This window comes from Bufo gargarizans, chromosome 8, assembly GCF_014858855.1.
Source record: "Bufo gargarizans isolate SCDJY-AF-19 chromosome 8, ASM1485885v1, whole genome shotgun sequence".
NCBI classification, from domain to species: domain Eukaryota; kingdom Metazoa; phylum Chordata; class Amphibia; order Anura; family Bufonidae; genus Bufo; species Bufo gargarizans.
Window position 1 is genome coordinate 145,271,495 of NC_058087.1, and position 25,446 is coordinate 145,296,940.

The following is a 25,446-nucleotide window of genomic DNA, read 5'->3' on the forward strand; positions in this document are numbered from 1 at the left end:
AAAAGCCGTTGATGCGTGACATAATAAAGCTAATCTATACACCTAAAAATGTCATCCATTCTTTTATAATCTCTTACTCTACTTACTTTTAATATTTCAACATATGTACAAACCAAATTATGTCTGAAAAGGCGAACAGTATGGACAAATAATCCACTCAAGCATAAGGATACCAGTTGATGGACCAGCAGGTGTAACCAAATTAAGTAAAAGGAGGCCATTAATCTGTGGATCATTTCTGTCCTGCTGGGAATGTTGTAATAGATCAGACTGAACATGTCATCTATTTTACCGGCTGAATATGAAGTATTAATATAACTATTCATTTAGATAATCTGTCAATGGTAATTGGATTCTCAACAAGCATGAGGACACAAACAACAACATTTATTTTATTACATATTTTGTGAAGATAATTGCTATCTGTTTAAAACTTTTGGACATATAACTTTTTAGATTCATAATTGGTTTTCATTTCATCAATGTGATGACATAGGCCGGTGCTACTAAGAATGCCATATAATCATGTTATATAAAGATGTCATCAATTTCAAAGCCTTCATATGAGTCTCATACACCTCCATAGAGAAACTTACTTCCGGGTGACACAGCAGACGCAGTATTAGTCCAGTGATCAGACTTAAAGGCTATGTACTTCTTCGGAGGCAATTTTTGTTTATGATTGCATTTTACTCATTTTTGGCTAGAAATCATATTTTCAATTGACCTTTATTAAAAATATTGAGCCATTCTGTCACAAAGGGTTAACTATTGTTAACTGTTACTTTCACTTTCTGCCAGTCATCTAATATACCTTATCTCTAAACTACTAAGAGGTCATAAACACGTAAGGCACATTCTTATCGGTACGATAAGAACTGAGCTATAATGAGTGTTTATAATGTCAGAGAGCAGAGATCAGAATCCCGTCAGCTCCCCAACTGATGGAAAAGACAGAAAGTCCACAGGCTGCTACTACAGCATCTCAGCTATGTACACAAAAAAGGATTCCATATTTTTAATAAAGACCAATTGAAAAAATTATTTTTAGCTCAAAATAAGTACAATGCCATAATAAAAAATGCCCCCAAAAGGTGTACATAGCCTTTAAAAGGGTTATGCTATGAGTAATGTAATAGCTATGTACTTCACATGGATCCAAAGATCTGTCCATTCATTGCTGCAATTGCTCTGCTAGATTTATTTCAAGCTGGCACCTTAGGGAGCGTGCAATTTCTCAGGGAGCATGACAGCTGCATCTGGTGGCAGTCGAAGGATGGAACTGAGCAATGTATGTCAACCTCATTGTTCTGCCAAACAAATCTGAAGGTTTCCTGATTTGCTTTGGTCGAATCTCCCAAAGTGGAGCATCCATTTTACTTTTAAAATGCAGTACTTTAGCGAGAGAAACAGGGCAGGGAGGATGAAAATGGAGGATCACATGACCCCAGACTTGGCCCCAGCTGACAGGTTTGCCCACAAGGCAGGCAGCCTGACAACTAGTCAGGAGGGAGGATATTGGCTGGTCTGTTAGCCTCTGTGCTAGCTGTGAAGCACAATGTCACGGATGGTGTTGCAGAAAACAAGAAGTAACAAATAAAGACCCGACTGACTTGATCCCAAACTAAGGAACAAATGGGTGAGCCCTATAAAAGCCCTATAGCTCTCCCTGACTGCTCAGCCCAAGCAAAGATCTTTATGATAGAAAGTTGCATGTCCACGTACCTAGACTGAGTGACACCTGCAAACCCTATAATAGTGAGGGGACACGACCAACGGCTCTCTGCACTTAATACGGAGGGAGTCAGAGTCACCTAGAATCAAGCCAACAGGAAAACACAAATACAGAAATAGACTTAACTGAAGAACCAGCAGTAGTAGCATCTAGCAGTGAACACAATCCAGGAAGTAGTATAAACCACAAAGTGAGGCAGTATGGGAGGGGATATAAAAGGAGGCAATCACTGCTAATAGATGACAGCTGGAAGAGGGAGAAGAGATGTTAAAGCGAAACCAAAACAAAAGAACATCATGCAGGAGGCACTGAAGAACGTCTGTCAGAACTTCTCAGAGATCTGGCGGTGACACACAGATGTCATTGTGAGATCAGACAGAAGCCAGCCATCTTAGGGTGTTTTAGGGATAATGTAGGGATATATTTAGGTAGGTAAATTGAATTACTAGGTAAAAAGTAAGGTTATATCAAAAGGAGAGCATAGGGGCAGTTGGTGTACTGGAAATAGCTTTCTTACAGTGAGGACAGCAGCTGGAAAGCTGCTCATGTCTTGAACTGCCTGCACAAAGATAATTTTTCTTTCTGTGGATGAGCCAGCCTTTTTTCCACAACAACCTGTTGCAAAGCTTCTACAGATCATACGTGTTTTATAGGCCTATTTCCAGCACCACCATCAGCATATATTTCATTGGATACGCTTTGCAGTTGTGCCATTTGTTAAAAAAAAAAAATTCAATTGAATTTGAGTGCATCAGTACCAGTGTACAGTGTGTTTGTAGCAGGGAACGTTTAATTGAGCCTTGCAATTTTGTTACTGTTTATGTGTATAAGTAAGCGTATTTTCCAGCATCACTGACAGCATATAGTTTGGCCTCAGACTGTTTAGAACAACATACTGCTTCTTTCGATACTATCATGTGTGTAGCATCTTCCGCCATTAAGGCATAATTTTTGGACGCATCTTCAGAACAAGCCACTGTTTCTCCAGACACTATCGTTTGTGTGTATAAACATGGGCAGGCATATGCCCCAGCTAAGGTATAATTTCTTGACCACTTGTTCAAAACAAGCCACAGTTGTTTCCCGATGTGTGCTTAAACACCATCTGCCCCCAATACGGGACAATCCTTGTAATGTTTTTAATTTTCAAAAGCATAATATATGTTATGGTGGAGTGTGTTTTAAAACATGCTGTTTAACATCGTTAGCCATGCATTTACCCATAGCCATATGTGTCAGTGTCACTTTCACATTATTTACTATTGCTGTCATTGAATTAAAGAGCTTAAAAGGGGAGAGGGGGAGAGAGAGAGACGAAAAAAAAGACAAGAGAGTAAGACAAGAGAACAAATGAGTCCCAGGAAAACTGAGTGTCATGTGTCAATTTTCAGGTCAATTGAAGCATTTTTAATTTGAGTAGAATCGATTTGGACATGAATTTAAATTTTGGACCAATTTGTCAAAATCTGACCAGAAACAAGTTTCAAGAAACTTGCTCATCTCTAAAATTGACACTTTCATCAGAAAAGAGTATTTTTGTGAACTTAATATTCAGTAACAAAACGTTTATTTATTTTAGAATTTGTGGGCTGTTTGTTTTTCATTTTGGCAGTACTATGCCTTTAAAAATTAAATACAACAAATTGTCCATTCTGTCCTTAAGTTAACACAAATCATAAGACTTCCTATGTTAATGCATGGTCAGTTTTCTGCTGCTGTAAGGGTAAAATTTTATTCGAAGGGTAATGAAGGTGTTGAATTTGGGATGATAATATGACAGCTTTATTGTTCTCTTGATAGGCCTAGATAAAAGTGCTCTCTGGTCTAAATAAAAAAAGGTAAGGGAAACTATCTGCAGATCGAACAAAAAGGTTAAAGAACCAGGACTGTAAGTAGAAGACATGGAGAGACCTTTCAAAAAAATCTATATACAGAAAAACACCCTTTTTTTGTAAAAATATAAATACCCGTATTTTTCGCCCCATAAGACGCACTTTTTCTTCCCCCAAAATGGGGGAGAAATGCCCCTGCGTCTTATGGGGCGAATGCAGCCAGTTTTACATCGCAAGCTGCGATGTATGGGCAGAGCGGGGACTCGGGGAGGGACTGGGAGGAGGAGCTGGGGGCCGGCAATAGCGGCGGGGCGGTGCAGTCAGTGTAGTATAGCACCGCCCCGCCGCTCCGGTATAAGATCTTAAATTCAAGTAATAGATATTAAACATGCCCCCCAACTGCTATTACTACCTTACATCCTATTCCTTCTGTAGAATTCAGGCCGGGCGGGCGGCAGCGTAACTTGTGTCACGTGCCTGCGCCGCCTACTTTATGAATGAAGTAGGCGGCGCAGGCAAGTGACGTCAGTGAGACGCGCCGGCCGCCCGGCCTGAATTTTACAGAAGCGATTACCGTAGGATGTGAGGTAGTAATAGGAGTTGGGGGGCATGTTTAATATCTATTAATTCAATGTGACATCTTATATTTGTATGATGGCGGCGGTGGCGGCGGCGGGCGGGGGGGGGGATGGGGATTCGGATCGCGATCTGTGGATGGCACTGTTACAGGGGGGGGGGGGTGATCTGTGAATGGCACTGTTATGGGCTGGGGGGTCTGTGGATGGCACATACGGTATATAACAGTGCCATCCACAGATCCCCCTGTAACAGTGCCATCCACAGATCCCCCCTGTACCAGTGTCAGCCACAGATCCCCCCCCCTGTAACAGTGCAAGCCACAGATCCCCCCATAACAGTGTCAGTCATCCACAGATCCCCCCATAACAGTGTCCGTCATCCACAGATCCCCCCCATAACAGTGTCCGTCATCCACAGATCCCCCCATAACAGTGTCCGTCATCCACAGATCCCCCTATAACAGTGTCCGTCATCCACAGATCCCCCCATAACAGTGTCCGTCATCCACAGATCCCCCCTATAACAGTGTCCGTCATCCACAGATCCCCCCATAACAGTGTCCGTCATCCACAGATCCCCCTTATAACAGTGTCCGTCATCCACAGATCCCCCCATAACAGTGTCCGTCATCCACAGATCCCCCCATAACAGTGTCCGTCATCCACAGATCCCCCCATAACAGTGTCCGTCATCCACAGATCCCCCCATAACAGTGTCCGTCATCCACAGATCCCCCCATAACAGTGTCCGTCATCCACAGATCCCCCCATAACAGTGTCCGTCATCCACAGATCCCCCCCCATAACAGTGTCCGTCATCCACAGATCCCCCCCCATAACAGTGTCCGTCATCCACAGATCCCCCCATAACAGTGTCCGTCATCCACAGATCCCCCCATAACAGTGTCCGTCATCCACAGATCCCCCCCCATAACAGTGTCCGTCATCCACAGATCCCCAGTAATAGTGCCATCCACAGACCACCATTAGTTCCAAACCCACCAAACACACAGCACACCTTTTTGGTTAAAAATATTTTTTTTCTTATTTTCCTCCCCAAAAACCTAGGTGCGTCTTATGGGCCGGTGCGTCTTATAGGGCGAAAAATACGGTACATAAAATATTCACATATAGGCTGTTAATATATGATAAAGAAATAAATGATGAACTTGTCTCTTTAACTCGCACAATGGCTTGGTTCCAACTTGGACATGTCTTGAAATTTTATTTTATCAGGACTATAAAGTACAACTGCTCCAAAAACAATTTAGTTTAGCAACATGGTAATCTCACCAGACAGTGAGTCATCTGCAGAGTAGTTATTGTCATCCATTGACTCGTTTTTAATACTATATCAGAGAAGAGTGAATGGTGTATACTGGCCCCAGAATAACTCCCAAAGATACCTGAAGAAGGAGGTGTTCTGAAGATATCATTGGGGAAAGCTAAACTGTGTGGTCGCCTATAATCTGTTCAGTTTCAAAATATTTTGTCTTTGAAACTTAAGTTATAAGTTTTATAAGTTATACTTTAATCCTCTTTTTGACCTGTGTACAGGTTTTTGGCTATTGTTCAAAGTCATTTTTGTGTAACTGTGCCAGGGTTATAACTTCATACGTTTGAGAAATGTTAGGCAATAATCGAAATGCAAATATGTTTGTAACCTGTTTCTTTTAAAGAGGACCTGTCACCTCTCCTAAAATGTCTGTTTCAGTAACTACCTGCATTCCCCATGTAATAACAATTCTGGAGCATCTATTCTTACGACTCTGTGTTGTGCCATTCCTTTACAAATAAATTGCCAACAATCTGCAGTAAAGGTACTGCTGTTTGTTACCAGTATCGGGCGTGTCTGACTCTGTCCAATCAGTGCTGCTGGTATCAGACTGTGCAAGGACACCCCCCAACTGGTAACACCCATCTGTGCCTTTACTGCAAGTTGCTGGTAATCCATTCATAAACTTCAAATAGACATAATAGAGGAATGACACAACATCAAGTCATAAGAATAGACTCTCCAGAATGCAAGTAGTTACTTAAAATAGACATGTCAGGAGAGGTGACAGGTCCTCTTTATGGAAGAACCTTTTGTCAGAATTTAGATATTGGTTTCTCTTAAAGGTCACAGCACAGTAAGACTAGGTTCACACTCAATTTTTTTTTAGGAAGTTTTGAGGAAGATTTGCCTGCAAGTTTTTCAGCCAAAGCCAGAAGTGGATCCAGCAGGAAGGAGAAGTGTAAATCCTTTTATATTTCTGATTCCTTTTGAATCTACATCTGGCTTTGGCAGAAAAACCTGCAGGCAAATCTGCCTCAAAACCTCCTCCGAAAATCTCCATGTGAACCTACCCTAAAGGTTCTCATACACATACTGTATTTGTTAGTTGCATTCCAGGGGTGTTCAGTGCCAGGCATTTACGGAATATCCATTACTTATGGACCATCTTGGAGAACGGGCTACTCTGATCTGCTATGTGTACAAAACGGTGGCCACAAGAAGAAGTTCCACTACATTGAAGAAAGATGTGTGCTGTACAGTCAGCTCTCTCCTTCATTTCTTCCTCTTCTCAGTGACTGGTGTGAGTTTCTAACCACTGTTAGGAATAGTCAGATATTTATGGCAATCCCTTTGGCTATGCCTTCAATATCTTTCATTAGAGGACCTCTTTAAAGGTGATGTACATATTGGACATGGAAAAAAATAATTGTTACATTTGTTAGTGTTTACTTTTAGTGATAAAAAGTTGCACTGACCTTCACGTCTTAAAGTAATGATGGATTGTAATTTCTCTTTACTTAGTTCAGTGGTTCTTGTCATAATGTGTGTTAGAACAGCAGTAGAAAAGGGATAAATACTGTATGGAACTTTGTACCAATCCTACCATTGTACCAAGGAGAGAGAGTACAACACAAATCCTGACTGCACTGATGAGGGGTAACCCCGAAACAGCTGTCTGCAGATGAGATACTGGCTTATTTAGTATTTGAGTCATGTCCCAAGGGCTATTTAAAGGGGTGGACACTGACTTATAGGATAGCTGCCTTACATCTGGTGGCATTAGAGGCAGAGCTTGCTAAGAGCTCATTTGCATCCCTTTCTTCCCAGAATTCCAGAAGAGCGTGTATGGCCTATAAGTCTCCTCACACAGATTAAGGTGCTTTCTCCCCAAGGAGAGATTGTACCCCCCAAATCCTACCTCTCCACAAAACAATGGATGGTCTCAAACACATAATGAAGGCAAGAAATTCTGCATGTTAACTATGGTCAAGTCACCTGTTAATTGAAAACCATTCCAGGTCACTAACTCATGAAGCTGATTGACAAAATGCGAAGAGTGTGCAAAGCTTTCATTAGCTTTCATTAAAAAATAAATGGGGCTAGCTTAAAGATTCTAAAATATAAAACATATCTGGTTTGTTAAACTTTTTAAGTTCACTGCTTAATTCCATATATGTTACTTCATTGTTTCCTTGCCTTTAATTTAGAAAATGAAAAACAAAACAAACAAAAAAACATAAAACCTTCGACTGGTACCGTAGGTATGGGAATATTATTGTGGAAGGAAATTACAATCATAATTTTTTCTTTTGAGTAAGAAAGTATGTAGCCTTTGTTCAGTCTGACCTATCCTTCCCACAGAGCTAATGGCCATCACTGCAGCAGTGGCTTCAAAAAGTGTTGAGGTCATTCATTATTTGCAGGAAGGGGAAAGAGTGTTTATTAAATTCTGATGAAATTACTGAGGCCATCACCTATTGTGGATATTATATTGGCTTCCTTACATGCATCTTGTATTATCAGATGACATATTTCAGCTACACTTGCATCTTCTAGAGAGTTTTATCTTAAGCATGGAAATAACTTAAGTTATTTTTAAGTTAGAAAATTTCATGGTATTTCGTATGACAATGGCAGTATTTAACACAGGTGGACTGAGAATCAGATGAGCCAGAGACAATAATAATTATGAGACCCTTACTGTGTTATTTTATTAGTTTATGTCTAGTACACACTTATGTCTAAATTTATTGTTGGTACTTCAGATCCAGGTTACATTGGCAAGATACTGTAGTGACAACTACATCCTCTAAAGACAGTGAATGTGTCATCCCTATAAATGAAATGTCACTGAGGTGAATGTCAACATGGCCTACAAGCCGATACCTCACCATGGCTTGTGTATTTTTGCATACATTTTCCCATTTATTTATCTTATGCATTTATATAGCGCTGACATATTCTGCACCGCTTTACAGACATTAGCATCAAGCTGTTCCCAATGAGGCTCACAATCTAAGTTCCCTATCAGTATGTCTTTGGAGGAAACCCACACAAACATGGGGAGAACATACAAACTTCATGCAGATGTTGACCTTGGTTGGATTTGAACCTAGAACCCCAGCAGTGGAAGGCACCAGTGTTAACCACTGAGCCACTGTGATGCCCATCTGTAAGCTATACTGCGGGGGTCACCATCCAGAACCACAACTAACAGACTCAAAAACATTATACCAATCTTCCTACACCACTTCAGTTAGTAGAATCTAAGGCAAAGCCTAGGTAATCACCAGAACCCGGCGTGATGGACTTGGCTGCTAAAAACAAATGTTTGTGGAGCATGGTGACAGTAAACAGGTGCAAATTCACAGGTAGCTGATCTACCCAATGACCATAAGAGAAAAAGAAGGGTAGTCAGCTAGCAAAGGTCAAAACCAAGAGAGTAGGCAGAAGCCAAATCAGTAGACAATAGGTTAATCAGGAGCCAAGCCAAAGTTGATACTCAGAGGGCTAAGCAGAAATAAGACATAAGCACTAAGCACAAATCACAGAAAACCACCTTTATAAAACATAACCTTTAATATCATACAAAACAATGACCCAAATATGAAAAAGGAAGAAAAAAAACACATACTACTGGGTAGTGGTACTCGATGAATGTATGGGGTGCTATCCATATGTATCACCCTACATTTGATACCCTACCTACAAAACAGGTAGCTGCCCCGATAGGGGCGATCCTGTATCTCGAACCTCCTATAGACCCTAGGATGGCCCTTATATTGGGATAAAAATCCAACAATTGTGTTGGTGAAAAATAACTAGTAGCCAAAAAATAGCAGATGGTACCAAAGATAATAAACAGAAATTATGCCTCAATTAATAATACAAAATTCAAGAGAAGGAATAAAGGATAAGATCTACAGAAATGGAGAAAAGTGTAAGGAATCGGCTAAGGAGGCCAGTCTGTGGGATATATCAGATGGTATCCATGTCCCGTCCAATGCGTTTCACCCCAGTAGTTTAAGAGCTCATCAGGGGACCTAAAGATCTGTAAGTCAAAGGAGAGTGATCCACTACAGATAGCCAAGAGAAAAGAAAACAGAGATAGCACAACTTCACTGTAAGATGTCGGCAGCAGACGTGTGGATGTCAGAGATGTCAAAAAAACACCTGTTTAAATACAGTGACGGACATAGATATGTGTAGCAAACTAGCAAATTCCAAAAAAGATATAGCATGCCCCTATATAGGTAGATATCTATACGTTATATGGACCGGCACTATGCCAGTACTTGCGTGTCCAGTATGGAAATAACAAGATTATGATAAAACATGGCCTGTATCCGTGATGTCAGGTGCTGATGGGTGTAACGTCCGCAAATAGATTCGTCCTCAAAGAACTGGTGTTTTTTTTACATCTCTGACATCCACACATCTGCTGCCGACATCTTACAGTGAAGTTGTGCGCTCTCTCTTTTTCACCAACACAATTGTTGGATTTTTATCCCAATATCAGGGCCATCCTAGGATCTATAGGAGGTTCGAGATACGGGGCGGCTATTCCGTTTCTTAGGTAGGGTATCAAATGTAGGGTGATAAATAGGGATAGCACCCCATACATTCATCGAGTAACACTACCCACCTACCTCAAAAATCGGCCGTAGTAGTATGGTTTTTTTTTTGTTTGTTTTTTTCGTATTTGGGTTATTGTTTTAACTATGATATTAAAGGGTATGTTTTATAAAGGTGGTTTTCTGTGATTCTCGAATCCTATTTGCCACACTTGTTAATTGTACCCTCTGACGGGTTATTGTCTGAGCTGTGAAGTGATTTGACCTCGAGCCAGAGCCCTAACTGGCTAGCTGAATGTCCTCTGAAAGGACCATGGAACGGCCATGCGTCTGATGCAAGTGCTGCACCTAATTTCCAGCAGCAGCAAAGACTGGAGCAATAGCTGCTGGTTGGAGAGACAGACACTGCCTGATCGTGGTTAGGTAAGTTCATGACAGTTGGGTTTACACATTATGGCTTAATGATGTGACCTAATTATATGATGACTGTGAGCTCAGGATTGTGATCATGGATGAAAAAGACCCATTTGTACGCAGTGATCACCACATAGGGGCTTGATTGACAACACACAACTTTAGCTTGTTGAAAATGAGTTATATACGTGCATTTACATGATACTACGCAAAAAATAAATAAAAAATTGGTGGGTTAGCCCACCCTACATGTAATGTAACCTATACCATACTGTACATTAACTCTCCTTCAATTCTACTGAACCAAACTTAAATCAAGTCTTAATCTAAGTTCATTTCAGTTGATATGTGGGGGGATGTCTGGATTTTGTGGTCACTATATGGATGCTAAAATGCGATCAAATTATGAGCCATATGAAACTGGCCCAAGAATGAGACTCTTGAATACTGTTGTTATGGTTGACTACATTTTTCCCCAAAAGAAAACTGGCAAGGTACGCCTGATGAGGTCATCAGTCCCTTGTGTGTTGTTTAGGATGCATCAGCAGAAGTTAGTCAAATGTATCTGTAAATCTCAGGCACCTGCACTGACCCATGTGACACAACTCTAAAGTGACTAATTATCGAAGCCATTTGCATGTCGAGTATTTCAAAATCTCCTCACGGAACCGCTGCACACTTTGGTTTATGGCTGTGATCAAGATTACAAATGGGTAAACATTGTCCAACAAGTCAGTACTATGATGAGTTACTGCAGTCCTGTAAAGCCTGCAACCTTCGCTGTGGAAATCTTCCTCCTGGTTGTCTCAACTTTAATCTCTGTACAAGTAAGTTGTATTTTAAAAAAAATTTGTCTTAAGGATTCCAGATATACTTTATGAAACTGTTTGAACTTATTATTCAGTTTCATCAACTGAATTTTTATTTTAATATATACAGTAAGGTTTTATTTTTGGATTCACTGTCATGGGTATTTTTTATGTTTTGCTTCATCATTGAGCTTCTTAATAATGTTGCTTCCTGTAAGATCTAATAGGCCACCTGTTCATATGTACAGTTCTTTTTTTTTCCCATTCAGATGGTTGTTGGCCAAGCTTGAAAGAAATAAAAGGGACGGTGCCACAATTAAATATTAATTTACTCTATTAGATTAGGCAAAATAAAAAAAAATATAAAAAATTTAATTATTCAAAAAATGCTCCTGTGTCTAGATATTGCTGTTACATAATTGTGATGACGTCTCCTCTGAGAACATCCACCTAATGTATCCTTTGTGGATGAGAAAAAACTAGGTAGCAGATGAATGTAATTTACTGGTGATCTTATTTTAGGTGGATATGAGTTTTCATTTTTCTAGAAGCAGTATAGTTTTATTTTAGTATTGCATACTTGGTTTAATCCACTTTCGACATGCGCTATACATGTCTGGAAGGTCTTGCTCAGCAGTGACGGAGGCATCATAGACAACTCAGATCACAGACATTTAACCTCTCGCATGTCACGGTCATTTGCGACCACTCCATCTACCAAGATCGTGACCGCCCACCGCCCACACACAACAAGATAATGGCCTTCCCAGGCCTTCCATGGTTAGTGGGAGCCAGCAACCAGTCCTAGAATGTGAGCAGGACAGGTTGCTTCCCCATTCAGAGCTGCCTGGCCTCAGTACACTGCTCTGCAACAGATAGTAATGACGCAAATCATAAACTGTGGCAGAATTGTGTTTTTTTCCAATTCCACTCCGCTTGGATATTTTTTCCAGCTCCCCAACACATGATATGCAATATTAAATTGTAGCATTAGAAAAAGTACCACTTGTCCTGCAAAAAAATAAGCCCTTATAAGGCTATGTAAATGGAAAAAATAAAAATGTTAAGGCTCTGGCCAAGCGGAGAGTGAAAAACAAAAATGCAAAAACGGAAAATTGCAAGGTCTTCTAAGCATCAGTTCCTATTGAAAGAAGAAACATCACATCAAAAATATAATAAAGTTATGGGTGTCAAAGTAGGTTAATGCAAAGAAAAACTTTTTTCTTTTTTAATTTTTTTAAAGTATTAAAGCGTACAAAAAAATGTACCGTATTTGATACTGCTGTAATTGTACAATTTGGCGTATTGTGGCATTTTTACTGCATTGTGAATGCCATAAAAACTTAAATGCTCAAATAATTTGCCAGCTGTACCTTTACTGCAAGCTGCTGGCAAATCATTTATACATTTCTAGTAAAAATAATAAAAGGAATGGCATAACACAGAGTCATAAGAATAGATGCTCTAGAATTGTTATTACAGGGGGGATGCATGTAAGCTACTACAACAGCCATGTCAGGAGAAGGTACAGGTCCTCTTTAATGGGGTTTTCTGAGATTATTTTTTTTACTGATATCTAGGATTGAGCACATCGGGTTTGGATTGTTGTATCCGAACCGATACGTTTAAAAAAAGATTGTTAATAATATGGGCTCTGTCCTATTCTAAAATGTATGTCCCCCCCGGAGGTCTTTACGAAGTTTCTGCAAATATCGCAAGACTTACTTTGTCTGGCCTCTATCACGTCAGTTCATTTATTGGCATAAATTACTGTATCAAAATTAACCAAACTCGGCTTTGCATTTTGATACAGTAATATATACCAATAATTTAAGTGACATGTGATAGAGGTAAGAGGAATAAGTCTCGCGATATTTGCTGAAACATCGGAAAGACCTCCGTGGAGGACATGCTTTTTACAGTAAAACGAAAAACATATTATTAATGAAGTTTTTAAACAAATCGGGTTCGGATAAAGCAACCAAACAAGATTCGCTCAACTCTAGTGATGACCTATCCTCAGGAAAGGTCATCAGTATCTGATCGTGGGGGATCGACACCCGGGACCCCTGCCGATCAGCTGTTTGAGAAGGCATCGGCACTCCTGTGAGCGCTGCGGCCTTCTCTCTGTTTTTCCTAGGCCAAGTGACAACATGTTGATGTGTCATGTGGCCTAGGAGCAGCTCAGCCCCATTCATGTGAATAAGGGTGAGTGCGATACCAAGCACAGCCACTATACAATGTACGGCGCTGTGCTTGGTGAGCTATGAGAAGGCAGCGGTGCTTGCTGGAGCTCCAGCGCGTTCTCAAACAGCTGATTAGTGGGGGTCCCAGGTGTCGGACCCTCACAGATCAGAAACTGATAACCTATCAGTTTCTGATGACTTATCCAGAAAATCCTGGAAAACTCTTAAATTATGTTAGATAAATGAATGGAACTGCAATACCAGACAAAGCCTATAGTGTTTTTCCTGATTTATACTTTTTCTTTTAACATGCATTTTTTTTTGTGGTGGAAATGCCAGCACCAGCTGAAATTCTATGAAATTTTAGAAACACATGCCTTTTTGAAAAAAATTTGGGTGAATTTTTTTTGTCTATGGTGTTTTTCTTTATTTTTAGGCACAGCATGTTGAAGCAATGTCATTTTTCAGGGGGTTTTCTACCCCCTGCTCTGCAAGAAAAAAAAGCCAGAAAAATTCATACATCTTAAAAAGTAAAAAAAAAAAACACTAAAAACTGCCCAAAAAGAAGCATACGACTTCCAAAATAACAAACAAAAATGAACCAAAACAAAAACTTTTTTTTATGAACAACAAAAATGCTGAAGCAAGTTTGTGTTTGAAGGAGCTCTTCATTATAATTTGGTTTTCAGCCCAGGAATAGCCTTTTACCCTTACAATAGCTATCTAAGTATAGTGGGTGACATATACTAAGCTTTTACATCCTTTACAGTAAATCATATGATGTCACAAAAATGATGTCAGAGGAATTTCCTTAAGGGGAGCCCTTAGGGCTCTAGGCAAATTGAGTCTCATTTCTGCGCTTCTGCTCTGACAGTTATAATTCTGTGCAGCAATAAAATGAAAACAAATGTACACCTCCGGGATTATGCCAGTATTTGCCATATTACAAGAAAATTTAGACTAGCACGGATGGATATCCATAAAGATAACATGCAGGAAGCAAACATAAAAAGGTATGGCAGCACAACATTTCACACACAATAAAACTGAAAAATAAGGATCATTCTAACGTGAAGTGGTATTATACCTACTATAAATGCACATCCATAAAGCTCGACACACGTTTGATCAAATATGTGCGCAAAGAGCTTCTATTTTTTTTATTTATTGTAGGTATAATGCTACTTTAAAATAGAATGATCCTTATTTTTCAGTTTTATTGTTTGTATGTGAAATGTCGTGCTGCCATACCTTTTTTTGTTTGCTTCCAGTATTTGCCATATGTCTGTTAACCCCTTCCCGACACATGACGTAATAGTACGTCATGACGGCAAGTGACTTTACCGCATTTGGACGTACTATTACGTCATGGTGATCACTTCAGGGGCCCTGCAGTCACTGATAGCCGGGCCCCTGCTGTATCCGTTGGCATAGCTGTAAAAGCTGATGCCGGCGGATTAACCCCTTCTATGCCGCAGTCAGCGCTGACTGCGGCATAGAAGGTGCATGAGGCGGGTGAGGGAGCCCATCGGGTCCCTGCGATACTGTGGCGGGGACCCAATGGGTGACAAAGCAGCCCGATGCCTTGCAGAGGCTGCCCAATGCCTTGCACCAAATGATGGCCAGAGGGTAGAGAAAGGCGCTCATAGGGTAAGTGTGTTCAATAAGTGGAGAATCCACAAAAAAAATACATTTTTTAGGTATGCTAACCTATTAAGGTTGCACCTAATTGGGTACAAACCCAGTAGAGGTTGTATGTAGACTGTTCACAGTTGGTGCAGCTGTCACAGCCTTTGATTTGCGCTGTGAAACTGTTGCCGTGAGAGTGGCAGTGTCTTGGCCTTCTTGGTGATTGCTGGGACATGGTTGCCACGCATGCTGTTGCCTGTGGTAACGTGTGGTTTGGCATGCTTGTGTGTGCACTTCCCCTTTAAGTTCTAGCCTCCCTCGGTCTGGTGCTGTAAGGGTTAACTCCCTGACTGGGTGTGGTCACTTGGCTTATATCTTCTGTGGTTTCCTGACTGGAGTCAGTTGTATTTCAGCTGTTGTTGGTGCTGGAGCTCTGCTCCAGTCCAGGGTGTTCCATCTGTTCAGTGAGGGCCATCCTTGTGGTCATCAATGTCATCCCGGTGTCTCCTTCCCTTCCTGTCCCTATTTGTATGGAGTGGGTTATGTTCTGGGTGTTTGTATGTCTAGTTTGGTGTTACATGTCTGGTGGTGTTGTCACATGTTTATTGCAGCTATAGGTGTCCTGGGTTCCTGTGTGGTTTGTGGTGTGTGCTGTGTCCTTTTATGTTGGTGTGGACAGCAGCACTTGTGCACGGGTTTGCCAAAACAAAGATCGTGGCATCTGTGAGGTTAGGCAGAGGTATGGGTCTTCTTTTGCCTTCCAATCCGAGCCCCGCAGTGAAATCGCAGGGCTCCAATCGGTTACCATGGCAGCCTGGACACTTTTGAAGATTCCCATGGCTGCCATGGTAACCTCCCTGCTGTGCTGTGCAGCTAGGAGCGTGTCAAAATGCTATTCACCCTAATAGATCTCTATTAGAGTGAATGTGAATAGGGCAAGGATCAAATGATCTCAGGTTCTAGCCTCCTAAGAAGGTTAGAAGTTGTCACTATAAAAGTACTGTAAAAAAAAAGAAAATATTAAAACTTTAAATCACCCCCCTTCCCAATTTTACATATACATATATATATCTATATCAAAAAACATATTAGATATCTCTGCGTCCGAAAATGTCTGAACTATTAAAATATTAATAACAATTCAATGTGTGCTGATCACCATAATGGAAAAAAAACAAAACTTTTTTTTTGTCACTTTTTCCCCCCAAAAAATTAAATAACAGTTATCAAAAAGTCGTTCGTACCACAAAAACTGTACTACTTCCATAGTACAAAATGGTACTACTTCCATAGTCAACTATATGGAAAGGGAGGGTCTGTAGTACCAGCAACTTGGCCAGGTGCACGTTCAGCTTCCGCGCCATTGGATGAGTGCAGGCATATTGTTGTCTTTTTGCAATCACCTTGGTGATCAATTGCTGTTGAAAAAAATGACGAGGAGGAGCATCAGGAGCAATCGACGACATTGAAGTAGATGGGAAAGAATGACAGCTTCCTTCTTCTCAGGTTGACGAGCCTTGAGGGCCGGTGGGAGATGCAGCAGTTGCTGTAACACTAAATGAGTGGCACGGGGCTGTCGTGCCAACATTAGCACCCTGGACGCATGTCACTTTCTGCCCACAAATCCCTCATACCACCACGCTAACGTTCCCCAGTGACTGTGTAAAATATTTCCACCCTGCCAAGTATAGCAATTTCCTCCCTCCACCACTGTGTGATGCCTACCTGCAGCTGCTTTTATGAACCCGTGCACTGCTAGTGTGATCCTCAAAGATAGACTCCCGAGTAGCAGACGGTGTACCCCTACCGTGTTTGGCTCCAGATCTTCCACTGCTTTCAGCCTGCTGTCTCACGGGCACACTTCCACCATGCTGACTTTCTGGCATTCTCCCACCCTGCTGTTTTAGGGCCATGCTGTCACCCTCACCCCTGATGATGACGATGCCCCCTCTTCACCCGGCTCACATGTGCGATTGGCTACAACATCAGCTACATATGTTTGCGAGCCACTTCTGTCACTCTCACCTGTCTCTTGTGCACGTCCCTGACCTCTCGCAACATGCGCTCCCATATATACTCCCATCATCGGTAGTTGTATGCCTAAAGAACTCTGCAATGGATCTCTCCTCCAAGTCTGTGCTGGCCTGTAACTGCTGACTGTCCCCACAAAGGTCAACGCCGCTGAAAAGCAGAGCAGAGCTGGCAGCAAACACTACTTGGCTAAAAGACAAAGCAGCAAAAAGAAGAGGCAGGTTCAGGACAGGTTGAGTACATAGAGGCAGTCTCTGGGCCATTAAAACTAAGTGTAGTGCTAGACGTACCCAGTGATTGCTGGCTGTATGTATCTGTTGTATCTTGAGATGATTGTGAAGAGCAAGTCAACCATTCCAGAACAGCTGGATTGTTGGTCAAAATACAATGACTAGATGCAGGGGCGGGCACAGACAGCAGAGGGCCCCTGTGCAAAAATGTACCTAGGCCCCTTCTCCCCCAAACCACACATACAGATATAAACATATACGTGCAAATAAAAAACATCTTGTTAATATGGGTCAATACATTTAAAGTATGTATAGATTTTTTTTCATTCTAGGCCATGCCTCTAACTCCACCCAAAGCATAACTATACCCAACCAGTCCCCTTAAAGGGGTTGTCCAGGTTCAGAGCTGAACCTGGACATCCCTCCATTTTCACCCCGGCAGCCCCCCTGACATGAGCATCGGAGCAGTTCATGCTCCGATGCTCTCCTTTGCCCTGCGCTAAATCGCGCAGGGCAAAGGCATTTTTCTGAGTTCCGGTGACATACCGGGCTCTCTATGGGGCTGACAGGCAGCCCGGTGACGTCACCGGCACTGATGGGCGGGATTTGGCTCTGCCCTAGCCAGTAAAACGGCTAGGGCAGAGCTAAAGCCCGCCCCTCAGAGCCGGTGACGTCACCGAACACACTGCTGGGCGGAAGTTACCGCCCGGCAGTGTGTTATTGAAAACACAAGAGCCCTTGCCCTGCGCGATCTAGCGCAGGGCACTGGAGCGCATCGGAGCATGAGATGCTCCGATGCCAGGCTCAGGAGGGCTGCCGGGGTGAAAATAAGGGTATGTCCGGGTTCAGCTCTGAACCCGGACAACCCCTTTAATGCTTCCACATAGTAATTATTCTCCCTTTGTACCAGCACATAGTAGTAATGCCCTCACTGTGCCTCCTTCACAGCAGATGCCCAGATCTTAAGGGCTCTTTTGTTTATATTTCTACACTGCTAGGCAGAGACCTCTGCTTAGCAGTGTTCCTGGTGACATCAGCAGCACTCATGGGCGTCTTTACCGGCTAGGGCAGCGCTAAAGCCTGTCCATTAGTGCCGGTGACATCACCAGGCTCACTGCTAGACGGAAGCCCCCCCCCCCCATAGTACCCCCAGTGGTAATAAGGCTCCCTACAATGCCCTTAGTACTAATAAGGCCCCATTATAGGGAACCCTTAATAGAAATAAGGCCAATCTATAAGACACTCCCATAGAGCCCTCAGTAGCAGTAATGCCCCCCACTACTGCCCACAGTATTTATAATGCCCCCTGCAGTGCCCCCTGGAGTAATAATCCTGTCTGTAGTGCCCCATAAATTATAATGCCTGTCCTCTCCCTCCAGTCTTCTATATCATGCAGTCCCATGTAACTAACCTCTCTTCCGTACAGTCTTCTATAACATACAGTCCCATATAAATAAATTCACTCCACTTCCACTGTTAAAAAGATCACATGACTATGATGTCATTGCAGGTCCTTCATCTATGGAGTTTAGGCACAACGGGCAGCAGATACACAATAAGTCCTAATCGAGGCACCTCTGGCCTGTTGCTGCGGCTGCTGCTACCACCACCCCTTCTTCTGCTGCTATTTGTGCCATCTACAGCATCATTTTTGCCACAACCTGTTCCTGTGGTGGGTCCAGGCAACTGTCTGTTGGCCGTAGTGTATAACAACTGTATCGCTGACATACATTTCACTCCACTTCACACATGTACAGGGTGAAATATTTAACCGTGGCCTAATTCTGATGCTATGTAACGCAACAGCTAACAGAAGGCATTCACTATAATCAATTTAGCTCCACTGCACACATGTACAGGGCAAAATATTTAACTGTGACCTAAGGGCTCATGCACACAAACATGTGCAGGCCATGCCTGAATTGCAGCCTGCAAACAGAGTGTCTGCAATATACGATCACCAGCTGTGTCCACACCGTATCACGGATACAGACCCATTCACTTGAATGGGTCCGCAATCTGGAAGAAACAGAGTGGAGGCATGGAGCCAAAGGCCAGGAAACGTGCTCTATTTTTTTGTGGTGCAGACGGATCGCGGACCCATTCAAGTTGAATGGGTCTGCACCTGTCAGCGCAGTTCACATGGACAGTGCCCTGCATTGGGGACCACAATTTGCTGTAATTTAGTTCCACTGCACACATGTACAGGGTGTTGTATTTAACCGTGGCATCATACTGACACTATGTAACACAACAGCTAATAGAAGGCATTCGCTATGATAAATTTCACTACACTGCACACATGTACAGGCAAAGTGTATAACTGTGGCCTAATAATGCCGCTATGTAACGTACTGTCATGCCCGCCTCTGACCTTGTGCGGAGGTCGGCCAGAATAGCAGCACGTGTTTAGTGTTTGTTTTGGAGTCGTGCTGGATCCGCCTCCCATCAGGTGCACTGGGTGGGGTCATTAGTGTAAATGGCTCTCAATTCCAGTGCTCTGAGCGGGTTATAGAAATCAGTCTTATCAGGTTGTCTGTCCCAGTTCTGATAAAATAAGTGTGGTTTCTGTTTTTGTTGTTTGCTGTTTTAGTTATGTTTGTGTCATCTCTTCCATCCAGGTTCTGTGCGAGCAGGCTGCTCCTATTTCCCCTTTTCACCATCTCAGGGAATTTAGGGTGAATTAGCCCAGGCACGAGGACACAGCATTCCTACCACCAAGGTCTGCATGTGGGCTGAGCAGGGCAGGGAGAGAGGTCAGGGATTAGCTAGGAGGTGACCCTTCCCCTGCTTCTCACCCAGAGCCTGGTTGTTGGTTTTTCTGTGTGTCTGAGTGCTTGTCTGCCGTGACACATACCAGCTTAGGGTCCATTCACACGTCCGCAATTTCGTTCCGCATTTTGCGGAACGGAATTGCGGACCCATTTATCTCTATGAGGCATCACGATGTGCTGCCCGGATCCGGAATTGCGGATCCGCACTTCCGGGTCCGCAATTCTGATCCCGAATACAGTACAACTGTATCACTAAAATAAGGGATTAAAGAGATTCTGTCACCAGTTTTTGACCCCCACATTCAAAAATATGGTTATGTTCATGGTGCCCTTGTGATTCCTAATGTGGTCTTATAAGCTGAATCTGTGTGCTCATTTAGTGTAAAAAACGTTTAATCTAACCTGTCATTCATCAGATTAAGGTGCCCAGGAGGACGCTCATGTCTCCAAGATGCCGCCCGCCGCCGCCGTTCGTGCCCAGCTCCTCCTTTGCTTTCATCAGCGATGTGCCCAGCTCATCCTTTGCTGTCATCAGCGCCGCCTGAGAATCCTTTGCAACGCCTCCGGCTCTCCCTCACTCCCCCCTCCTTCTTCTCTAAGATCCCGTGCGTGCGCCAGCGTTCAGGTCATCGGGAGGTTGAGGAAGTGCCGGCGCATGCGCACTTCGCTCAATGAAGCTGAACGGAGAAGTCCGCACGGGCGCATCAGGCACAGGCCTGTGCGCACGCGCGGGATCTTAGAGAAGAAGGAGGGGGGAGTGAGGGAGAGCCGGAGGCAGTTGAAAAGGATTCTAAGGCGGCGCTGATGACTGCAAAGGAGGAGCTGGGCACATCGCTGATGACAGCAAAGGAGGAGCTGGGCACGAACGGCGGCGGCGGCGGGCGGCATCTTGGAGACATGAGCGTCCTCCTGGGCACCTTAATCTGATGAATGACAGGTTAGATAAAACGTTTTTTACACTAAATGAGCCTACAGATTTAGCTTATAAGACCACATTAGGAATCACAAGGGCTCCATGCACATAACCATATTTTTGAATGTGGGGGTCAAAAACTGGTGACAGAATCCCTTTAACTCAGAATGTGGGTGCACAGAACCTGATGCACACGGCGAATGCACTCAACCTGCAGTCTCCCAGCTGTCTCCCTACGCTCTCCCTACAGTCTCAAAAAACTCTTCCTATGATCTCCCTGAACTCTCCCTCTCCTTTTTAAAACAGTTTTCAGTAACACTGTCACTAGTGCATGAGCGCTTGCCACGTCTCTCCCTATGTACAGCTCACAGTGAAATGGCGGCGAACACCTGAGAGCATGGATTTATAGGGCTGTGACATCACAGGGGATGGCTATCTGCGGATTGGCTGGATGCACAGCATTATGGGTGATCGCATGTTCCTAGGCTTCTTACTTTCACTTTGTAACACGTGCAGCCGCCATTTTAGGAAAACCTGATTTGTTGCAAATCGAAGTTTTCCTAAACTAAAAGTTCTGTTTCGAATGCTTTAGGCTACTTTCACACTAGCGTTCTGCTGTCCGCTCGTGAGCTCCGTTTGAAGGAGCTCACGAGCGGAGCAGAACGCTTCCGTCCAGCCCTGATGCAGTCTGAATGGATGCGGATCCGCTCAGACTGCATCAGTCTGGCGGCGTTCAGCCTCCGCTCCGCTCGCCTCCGCACGGACAGGCGGACAGCTGAACGCTGCTTGCAGCGTTCGGGTGTCCGCCTGGCCATGCGGAGGCGTGCGGATCCGTCCAGACTTACAATGTAAGTCAATGGGAACGGATCCGCTTGAAGATGACACCATATGGCTCAATCTTCAAGCGGATCCGTCCCCCATTGACTTTACATTGAAATTCTGAACGGATCCGCTCAGGCTACTTTCGCACTTAGAAATTTTTCTAAGTTATTAATGCAGACGGATCCGTACTGAACGGAGCCTCCGTCTGCATTAATATGATCGGATCCGTTCAGAACGCATCCGATCGAACGCTAGTGTGAAAGTAGCCTTACTTTGCTCAACACTAGTTTTGTGTGGTATTGCAACTCATCCCCACTCATTTCAATGGAGCTGAGCAGTAATAGCAAACACAACCCATGACCAGGTGTGGTACTGACTATGAAAGAAACAACCCCTTTAATGAAGCATATTTATTTATGCAACTGCATGGAAATAAAAAATGGCATTTAAAGGGGTTCTCCTTTATTCCCTTAATGCGCACTGATACGTGTTTTTATGGCAGACAATAATGGCCTTTTTACAGCGGCCTAGAAAAAGTGCTGCACAAATCTATCGTGTTGCTCAACTCTCAAATGACAGCTGGGCTCCTGCTTTAATCGTCTGGATCTGCAGATGCGCTGATCTGGGCAGTTTAACCTTTACGGCTAGGACTACACGATGATATTCGTTGTGCTACATATTTTATAATGCTAGTCTATGGTGTCACACTGCGACATGCTGCGACAATGACACGACAGTCGCAAAAAACACATCCAAGATGGATGAATGTCACACATCCCATGTTGCAGTATAGTTGTACCCTATAAGTTGCGCGATACATGTCATCCTGTAGCCCTAGCCTTAGAAGCAGTGGTTAATAGCAACCACGGCATCTAAGCGGTTACAGAGGGACGGTCTCCCACTGGCATCGCATAAATGAGATTGGGGGGCACCAATGTCTTGGCATGACAGCCCAGGGCCTAATGAAGGCTCCCAAGCCTGCCCTCAGTTCTTACTTAGCAGGCTGCGCCTGCACTGACAGAGTAAGGGCTCGTTCACACGAACATGTGAAGCCCGTGCTGCGGTCCGCAATGCACGGGCACCATCCGTGGGGCAGGCGCATGGGGATCAAGGACCCATTCACTTGAATGGGTCCGCGATCCTTCCGTTCCGCAAAAAGATAGAGCATGTTCTATCTTTTTGCGGGGCTTAAGCACGGAACGGAACGCCAGAAAGCACTCCGTAGTGTTTCCGTAGTGTTCCGTTCCGTTCTTCCGTTCCGCATCTGTGGACCCACTGAAATGAATGGGTTCCGCATCTGTGATACGAAATGGCAACGAAACGGTAACGGGCATCACACAATCGTGTGAACGAGCCCTAAAACATTGCATGGCAAGATGTTTTCAATGGAGCTGAGCTCTCTGTTCCAAAACTGTGTTTTCTACTCTCCTGGCCCCTCCTAAAGGTCAGGGGTAGACCCCCAATGAGGGCAGGTGAGGCAAAATACTGTGTAAATCACAGCGCCAGAGGTTCTCGGCATTCTTGAGGCATAACCAGGCAAAGGATCTCTTTGATACCAATGAAAAGTACAAGTCGTCCTGCAAAAATCAAGCCCTCACTCAGCTCTGTAGAAAGGAAAATATAAAAGTTATGGGTCTAGGGATGCTGCGATACAAAAACATTTTCTATTCCTTTTTTTTTTTTTGTAATAGTAAAATGTAAAAAAAAAAAAACTCCAGAGAATACAGTTATCATGTGATTTAGGCTGAAAGATTTATGCACATGAAAAAACTTAACTTCAGTGGCTGTATTGCTGTTTTTCCTCATCAGAAGAGCAGAGGACATTGTAAATGTAATATTATGGTATACAATTAGTTAAAATTATTGGTCAGATTTACAAAACTAAAAAAGAAAAAGAGTCTTTGTTGCCCATAGCAACCAATCACAGCTTTCATTTTTCAAGTGCAGAATACGAAATGAAATCTGCACTGTGATTGGTTGCTATGGACGGCAAGCACAGTTTTTTTTTTTTAGACTGCCATGAATCTCCCCCATTTATCAAAGCTAGCTATCACCAAAAATTGCTTTGTTACCCATAGCAACCAGTGACAATACAAGTGTTATTTTTTCCTGAGCATGTACCATACAGCTGTACGAGCTGCAGCCTCATCCTATTAACTAATTATAATCTGCTTCATGTGGTCATATGGTCAATGGTCATATGCTGCGAGCAACAAGACAGTTTTGCCGCCAGCACAATATATACTGCTGTTCTGACCAGTAGAGATGATTTCTATATACTGGAACCAGTCATTAGTATCATAATATTTAGTGCCATTGACATAATCATGATTATTGTTACATGATTATTGTTAACAATTAGTGATAATAAACGATAAACTTTACATTGATGGCCGGCTATGAATGTAGAGTTAAGCGGTACTGCCATTGTACTATGAACACTGGTGCCATCCGAAAGCAGCCATTATGCACTGTTCTAAGTGTCAATATTGTCCATAGCAGCCAGATTCAAAGTTTTATTTTCGATGAATAAATTCATATATCTTCATATAACACTGTAATGAATTGCTGCTCATGCAAATGCATAATTAATTAATTTGTATCATATATTTGTGCCTACATCTCCTGTTGGGATCTGTAAGTCTTCATGGTTAGAGACTACAAACAAACACTGAGTGGTGCTATACAGCAACAACGACCAACATTTGCAGGGAAGTCAGTGGCAGCCATATAGGCGCTCAACCCCAACACACTAGGGTCAATTTCGTAGGAAGCCAATTTTTTGGGTAGTGGGGGAGGAAACTGGAGTATCTGGAGGAAACCCGTGGAGGACATACAAACTTCATGCAGATGTTGTCCCTGATCAGATTCAAACTTAGCACCCCAGTGCTGCAAGGCGCCAGTGTTAACCACTGAGCCACCATACTGCAGTCATATAGTAATACATCTGTCCCCCTCTTCTTGCTTACTTACAATTGGTAGGCTAACAAGAAGTAGGAGGGAGATGGAAGATATTAGTAGAGTATACAAAATCCACATTGACCATTTACATGATTTATGGTTTACAGTCAGTTCAGTTTTTTAGATTTGTTGGGTGACTATATATTTTGTACAGTGAAGATACAGTGCAGAGCACACTTTTATTGGTTATTCTGCAACACGTTTCAGGTCCGGAAAGGACCTATCGTCAGGCATTAAAATCATGTTATGTCCTGATGAAGGGTCTGTTGCAGACTTGAAATGCGTTGCAAATTAACCAATAAAGGTGTGCTCTGCATCTGCACTGAATCCTGACTGTATCTTAGAGGTAGTGCCCCCATTTTTCTCTTCTGAACCTCTGCAACTATTGAGCATTGAGGCTGGTAGGGATTGCGAGCAGCACCTTCCTACAAGTCTGTTGCACCCTCAGCATTACACGCTCCGGTGAGCGGCGTACAATCTGGCCTTTCTCCTTCTAACCCTGTTGTCCTTCTCATGTGTGCTTTCCCTCTCTCATTCTAGCAATTGGCACTTATTTGATGGACTCATGATAATATATAAGGAGCCATTAACTAAACTGAAAAAGTTTTAGCCAATATCTGTCTTGTATGTTGCTCAGATTAATGACCCGGCACCACACCAGCAGTAGCTAATGTCCATG

The 25,446-nt window shown here is 43.0% G+C and overlaps 1 protein-coding gene across 2 annotated transcripts in view; it reads left to right on the plus strand.

Annotated features, from left to right (window-relative positions):
• The first annotated feature begins 11,109 nt into the window (after positions 1–11,109).
• The window catches only part of TNFRSF17 (TNF receptor superfamily member 17), a 43,773-nt gene continuing 29,436 nt past the window's right edge, over positions 11,110–25,446 (plus strand). Inside the window, exon 1 of one of the 2 annotated variants that reach the window (XM_044304828.1) lies at positions 11,110–11,239. In XM_044304828.1, the coding sequence (XP_044160763.1) occupies positions 11,122–11,239 (118 nt within the window). In that variant the 5' untranslated portion in view covers positions 11,110–11,121. The remainder of the gene's footprint in view (positions 11,240–25,446) is intronic. The other variant, XM_044304829.1, reaches the window with a different exon arrangement.